Here is a 7,766-nt window from a genome sequence, read left to right on the forward strand (position 1 = left end):
CCAGCACTTTAAATTACTCTAAGGCACTAAAAGGCACTATAAGTATAAACTGGTATTACACAACTGATTTAGTTTATCATATATATAGATATCAGTTGTAGTTTATTTGATAGGGACAGTGTACAAGTGCACAAAATCCTTTTCTGAGAACCAGAAAATGATTTTCATCACATTATAATCAAATATATCATCCACTAGTCCCTAATGACCGGTTCAAAAATGTAAAAGGTACCATGCCAAGAATCTTTTGATTAAAATATTTTTTCATTTTAGTCATATTAATTCAGTTTTTATTTAATTTTACTCATCAAACTCTCTGTTTATTCTCTTTTTGTGAAAGTTAAAACTTTGGTGTTCATTAAGTTTTGCTCAGAACCATATGTAAGGATGATCTATTAGATGATATGATTTGAAGATGACCAAAAGACAGAGAAAAAAGATTAGATGAACAATTCATTTATTCAGATGTCTTCAGATGAACAATGGAAACAGTTAGCACAGGTAACAGCAGAACTATTATAAACATTTAGCTAACTCTCTGTGATTTAAAATAAACGACTGGACAGTGTTTGGTATTATGCAGATTTGATTTTTCATACATAATGAAATGATCTTAAACAGAACCAGAAAAACGGGTCAGTTGTCCTTGGAGGTATTCCAGAAAACAGTGTTGACTTAGTGTCACTTGTAGAATGTGTATTGTTTATTGGTTAAATGCAGTCTAGAGAATACACAACATAAATTTTGCCCAGATTTTTGCCCAGATTTTTTTCGGTCTGGGCAATGTTGATAGATTTCGCAGAAAACTGCTTTTTTTTTGGCTTCAGACTATGATTCCACCCAGCTGCAGAATATCAAACATGACTGATATATTTATTTGAGAACACAGATTGTTTTTATTTGTCTTCTTATTTGTCTTTCCAGTAATGAGGCACACTTAATGTTCAGACAAGTGTGTGGCTGGTGTTTGAAACTTAACAGTGAAAACAAATATATTCTTTACAGAGCGTTAAATCCATGAATCTACCACAATGAAAGCAAATGCAAAGAAAAAGCACATATCACTACTTACTGGCTCTTTTGTCTATTTTTTAAACATATCCCCTTTCTTTTTTCTCTTTCTCTGTAGGCTACTTCAGTGAAAAAAAAATAGATAAAAGATTAAAAAAAGAGAGCAAGGTTGGAGTTCCCTGTATTATCGCCTTGGTGTCAACAAATGGACTTCTTTGAGACTTTTGCTTAAAAAAAAGAAGATAAATTTTATCGGGGGTTTATCGGGGTATTATATATGAATAAAATACTTTATCAGATTTTAACTGTAAGGATTATTGCCACTTTCCTTACACACCAGTGCATTAACAAACTCACAAACAGCAGTGTGTATTTAACAAATGTATTTTTTGCTAGTAATTAATTTAAATGTCTGAAACACTATTTTTATGTGGTCGAAGACACTGAATCATTGGAATTTAGCGGTCAAAGTTTAAATACACGTGTGATTGTCTGCATCGAATGGTTAAAATCAACAAGTTTTGGGGGGTTGGAGTGGGTCAAATAGAATCTGAGGTGGTACAAATCAGATCGGAGCGGTAGCCCGCAGTTGAAATCGAATTCAATTTAGCTTTTCGCATTTAAATTCGTATTTCAGGGGTGAAGGGGTCAGTCCTTCAGATTATTGCAGTGGGGGCTTCACAAAGTCATGGGGGGGGGGCTAAGCCCCCCCAAGGCCCCCTTGACACTGGGCCTGTGTCACACCACCCATCTGAAGTAAACCAACCCTGGAACATAAACTTCTCTGGAGCAAGTTATGTTCAGAGAGTAAGCTGCTGTTTGGCTACTTACATACCCTCAAAGTTTCTTCAGTTTTTGGAGGTTGTCCATTTACTTTGGGTAAATTTACCCAGTTAAATTGCTTAACCTGTTTTCTAGAGTACCCCCCGGCTCTCCAGCAGAATATTCTTTAATAGGCATTCTGTTCTTTTTACAAAGTGATCCTCTTTCGGCTTCTCCAGCGCAGGAGCTTGAGGAAATTGAGACTTGCATTGAACACCTTGTCATGTTCAAACACCATTTTGTAGAAGGTTTCGATGGGAAGGTCATCGTTTAGATCCTCATATGTGTACAGCATGTTGGTCTGATGCCGAAATGGTGGGTTCTTCATGGTAATCAATTTCAATGTGTGCTGGTTATAAAACAAACAACATATGGACTGTTAGAAATTCAGAGAAAAAAAATTAAACAGCAAAGCACTGGAAAGATGATGAATGAAATAAATGAAATGCTGCGTGGAATATTTTGGAAAAGTTCTCTGGCTCCTGGGTTGTGCAAGTACCTCTGCAACCTCCTCTGGAGTTTGTCCAAGACTCTGGAATATCTTGTTGTAATTCTTCAAGATGCTGGTAAACATATCTGCAGTCATTTCATCAGCTTTGGTGAGGTCTGTCTTCAAGCCCTCCTCATATACCTTACGCTCAAACTCTGTGATGACAGGTCCTGGTTCAAAGAGGCTGATTCTGCACAAATGTAAATACAATGTGCAGACAAATGATGTAGTTTCAAACACTTCCAAAATAATGAACAAGCAAATAGAGCTTTTTTAAACTTGTACACTTTGAGTAGTTCTAGACATAAAAATGTCACGTTCACGTAAATAATTGTAAATGTACTCCTGAGTACACTGTAAAAAATAAAAAAACACAATTTGTTGAGTCAGCTTAAAATAATTTGTAACCCTGCTGCCTTAAAATTTTAAGTTCAGTTAACTAAAATAAGTTTATTCAACTTGAAATGTTAAGTTGTACTAAGTAACAACTTAGATATTTGTGTTTGCTAAACTTAACAGATGGGTAAATTTCCCAGCTGCCTTAAAATTTGAAGTTGATTCAACTCAAATATCTAAGCTGTCACTTAGTATAATTTAACATTTCAAGTTGAATAAACTTTTTTTATGTTGACTGAACTTAAAATTTTAAGGCAGCCAGGTTACAAATTATTTTAAGTTGACTCAATAAATTGTTTTTTACAGTGTAGTGGGGTATTTTGGACTATTCAATGCTTATGAGTGTGTTCACTTACTTCAGATTGAATCTGAGAGCTTGAACTGCCAGACTTTCACAGAACCCTTCAACAGCAAACTTGGAAGCGGCGTAAATGTCATTAAACAAAATCCCTGTGTACATGAACATGACAGTGAGAGAGGGTAAACCCTGACTGAATCCTCTTAGAGCTCCTTTAGTCATGGTTGTTAATCCTTTAAGTATCTGAGTTGGACCTCTCACCCATTGGTATAAAGAGCTCAAATGCAAATATCAGCTTAACAGAACGAGGCATTAATAAAAGCTGGTTGTTGTCCGTTTTTAGCAACTCACCCTGAATCCTCATCACATTGCTGATAACCACTATGTGGCCACTTTTTCTCTTCTTCATGTCAGGAAGAATCTCCTTCACGAGTCGCAAAAGCCCAAAGAAGTTAGTGTCCATGACAGTTTTCATCTCTTTAATGGTCTGACACTCAATGGGGCCAATCATTCCCATTCCAGCATTACTAACTGTAATAGAGAACAGAAGAGTAGCTTCAACAATGCTGATTCAAAGAAGATAAATGAAGAAAATCATGAAGTTTTATTGATTTTTTCAATTTTGTCTACAACTGTAAATGTAACAGCAAAACCATACAGTTTCTTTTTTATTATATCTCATACTGCTGGGATATTCATGCACAGTTCACATCCTGTAAGCAGCAATTGTGTTGGTAAGGATATTTTCTGATAGAGATCAGAGGTGAATGGCCAGACAGATTAAAGGTGACAGAAAGAGTTGGAGCCGATAGCCTTGTGGGCAGTGTGGCCAACAAACAGCGCTGTTGCGCTACGGGCATCCAGAGTTTGAATGCCGAATCAAGGTCCTTTCCTGATCCCGCCCCCTATTTTTCTCCCACTTTGCTTCCTGTCAGTTCTGATCTGTCCTATCGTAATATGAAGAGTTCAGATCTCGGTCAAAAATGAGATAATGATACCGAGTGAATGCTCCTGACGCATAGTATACGTCCATCAAATACTTTTACTTTAAACTCGGAAGTACCAGTACTTACATAGAAAACTATACAAAGTAGCCAGAAAGAAATGCTAATTTTAGAGGCTTTTGCATCTGAACTCTTCATATCTAAATAAGGTGACTGGAAGGAATCAAATAACATTGTGTTACAACAGTGCTATGCAGTAGAGCAATGCTGAATGCAAAATGTTGAATCTTGCCGCATGCTACAATCAATAACACTGACACCACAAATATGCAAAATAGAATGTTGACCCAGAGTTAAGAATGTACAGTGTGAAATGCTAGGGTTAAAGGGATAGTTCGCCCAAAAATGAAATCCGAGAGCTTTCTGATTCTGCATAGACAGCAACGCAACTACCACGTTTAAGGGCCAGAAAGGTAGTACGGACATTGTTAAAATAGTCCATGTGACATCAGTGGTTCAACCGTAATGTTATGAAGATACGAGAGTACGTTTTGTGTGCAAATAAAGCAACAATAACGACTTTATTCAACAGTTTCTTCTTTATGTGTCAGTCTTCAATGCACGTTCATGCCAAGACACATGCGTATGGTTCTGACGTAGAACGTCCATGTCTCTTAGTTTATCATTTTTATATTTTTATATCCACCTTATTTTTCAATGCGGAAGTAAGCTGTTTTCTGGTAATGTGTTAGACGTCCGGTTCATAATCTACTATAGGGAAATAACGAGAAGAATATCAAAGTGCAGTAAACAGTAAAACAGTTTGCACTACAAACCAGTGTGTTCATTATTAAGATAATACATTAAAATAATATGGTAAGACACACCAGTTTGCAATATCAAGCAGCAAAACAAGCTGGAAATGGATGAGACCGGAAGCCAGACACAAAAAATGTACAAATGGCTGCACCCACTCATATGGGAAAAATAAGGTGGATAAGTAAGACTGGGCAAAAATTTGCAAGTCAACCTCCCTGTCAAAATCTCCAGACATGTTTGCGAAGACTGTTTTATGTACACAATACGTTTTCTTTTGTTTGTAAACAAGGCACAGTGTATCCAGGTTCTACGTCGTAACGCCGGCTCCTGTGCCAGCAGCACCACACACATATGTTGTGGTACTCTGATAAAACCATGTCGAAAACTGAAGCTCTAGTCTAGACTAAAGACATTATTTTGGTTTGTCTTTGTGCAGAAAAAGTATTCTCGTAGCTTTATAACCTTACGGGTGAACCACTGATGTTACATGGACTTTTTCAATTATGTCCTTACTACCTTTTTGGGCCTTAAATGTGTTGGTTGCGTTGCTGTCTGTGGAGGGTCAGAAAGCACTCAGATTTCATCAAAAATATCTTAATTTGTACTCTGAAGAAGAACGAAGGTCTTATGGGTTTGGAACAACATGAGGGTGAGTCATTGAAGACAGAATTTTCATTTTTGGGTGAACTACCCTTTAACCTAGAGTAAATTATGTGAAGATAATCCTGGATTCCTTTTACACAAGGTTTATCATGGAAATTGTGTTTTGAAACGCTTACTGAGAATGTCAACTCTGCGCATGGGCAGGCTGTCCACGCAGGCTTTGATAGAATTCTCATCACACACGTCGAGCTGCTTGATCTCCAGTGTTCTTCCCAAGGTACGACCTGCTGCCTCCACCAGAGCTTCACTTTTATCCGGGTTCCTCATTGTCGCATACACTGCCAAAGCCAAAACATTAAGCATGACTTTCATTTGAACTAGTCTGCTAATCAGTGATTTCAGCTAACAGATGGAGAACATAGTCATCATTTAATGACTAATGGATTAAAGCTACTCAGCTGCTTATTTTGAGAAAATCTACAAGCAAAGCAGAATGCACAAGTTACACATGAAGAAAGATTTTAAAATGCATTGTTAGTAAAAGTAGTGCAGTTGCAGAAAGCATACAGTAATATGAATATTTCCCTTTTTTGTGCAAGTCTGGACTGTCATCTGCACTGTAAAAAATAAAAAACACAATTTGTTGAGTCATCTTAAAATAATTTGTTACCCTGCTGCCTTAAAATTTCAAGTTCAGTCAACTCAAATAAGTTTAGTCAACTTGAAATGTTAAGTTGTACTAAGTAACAACTTAGATATTTGTGTTTGCTAAACTTAACAGATGAGTGAGTAACCCAGCTGCCTTAAAATTTGAAGTTGATTCAACTCAAATATCTAAGTTGTCACTTAGTATAATTGAACATTTCAAGTTGAATAAACTTTTTTTGAGTTGACTGAACTTAAAATTTTAAGGCAACCAGGTTACAAATTATTTTAAGTTGACTCAACAAATTGTTTTTTGTGTGTGTGCATTTTCACATAAAAATAATAAAGTTCTCATCACCCACAACTCAAATGTGCAGCTTAAAGTAAAACCTGCTGCCTCCAGTGTACTTCCTGCTGCTTCTCCTTTAACATGCATCCTCACTTTATACACTGCCAAGTAATTTTATACACTGTCAAAATATTTATAGGCTAACTTACATTTAAGCTAATCTGCTAACAATTCCAGGTAACAGAAGTCATTATTTAATGACTAACGGATTAATGCTTCTCAGCTGCTTAATTAATTCTACAAGCAAATTCAATTTATACACATTAAGAAATATTATGAGAATCTGTTTTCTACTGCATAGTTCTGATTTGGTTGACAGTGTACCATTGTAACAAGACACTGTTTTAACACTATGAATATTTCCCTTCTTACACATTTCTTTCTGTCATCATCCATGTGCACATTTGTCCTTTTCAAATCCAAATCATGTCCTTTTCGTTCCAAATCATTTTGGAACAAGAAAATAACAAAAATACTAAAGTCATACATATGCATACATTAAAAAGTTTCTAAACAGTCAGATTATGAAATGTGTCAGTGTGTTTGACATGTAGACCTACTATCTAATTTAGCACACTAAGTAGTGTCACAGCTGTGTCAGGGCTACTATCTATGTTTATTCTGGACAGTATTTGTGCAGTACAACAAAAAGCAAATATTTTACAACCCCGCTTGGTCTGCCCCACTATTATGCAACTATAGTTAACCTATGGTCCTTACCCATAAACCTGTTCTTCTCATCTTTGGCAAGACGAACAGCAAGCGCCAATCCAATGCCAGAAGAACAACCAGTGATTAGTACAGCTTTCTTATTCATGACTTCTTTCTCTGATGATAACAGTGAGACAAAGACAAGAAGTAACTGAAGGCTAAGGAGAACTGGAAAGAAGATAAAGAGGCAGAATGAGTGAGAGCTTTAGAGATGAGCTACAGTAAAACACTTGCTAATCCACAGCATAAAGACTCAGCAGAATGACCCACGTGTCACTACAGTCTAGACATGTGGTGGACAATGCGTAATATTACGACTGCTGGGATACAAGACCCATACACAACTGTGATCTAAAAGAAATATTGGTAACACTTTACAGTAAGGTTCGTTAGTTAACAGTTAAATATTTCAGTTAACATGAATTAAGAAAGACTGTTAACTTCAGCATTTGCTAACGTATTATTTAGGGGAGAGTGGGAACGAAAGTAACAAAGCTAGTTTTCACTAGAGTTTTTGAACACACTAAGTAAATTACTGAAGCGGTCATTTTTTTCAAATTAGTTGTGTTGTGTTTCTTATTTCATGTGTCACAGTAATGATAAATCTACATGTTATTTAGTGCTATACAATATCTTGAAGTATGGCTTTTCAGAGTTTTTCAGTATAGAAGTAAATCA

At 36.2% G+C, this 7,766-nt stretch overlaps 1 protein-coding gene across 1 annotated transcript; it reads right to left on the reverse strand.

The window, feature by feature from the left end:
- Positions 1–489: 489 nt before the first annotated feature.
- Positions 490–7,376, reverse strand: zgc:109982 (uncharacterized protein LOC553564 homolog). Its single transcript, XM_051112935.1, has 6 exons — positions 7,098–7,376; positions 5,560–5,721; positions 3,369–3,548; positions 3,076–3,169; positions 2,333–2,513; positions 490–2,182 (listed from the first exon to the last, which is right to left on the reverse strand). The coding sequence occupies exons 1-6, from the start codon at positions 7,192–7,194 to the stop codon at positions 1,982–1,984; spliced, it is 915 nt and encodes a 304-aa protein (XP_050968892.1). The 5' UTR covers positions 7,195–7,376; the 3' UTR covers positions 490–1,981.
- Positions 7,377–7,766: the final 390 nt, after the last annotated feature.

This window comes from Labeo rohita, chromosome 6 (assembly GCF_022985175.1).
Source record: "Labeo rohita strain BAU-BD-2019 chromosome 6, IGBB_LRoh.1.0, whole genome shotgun sequence".
In the NCBI taxonomy this organism is placed as follows: Eukaryota; Metazoa; Chordata; class Actinopteri; order Cypriniformes; family Cyprinidae; genus Labeo; species Labeo rohita.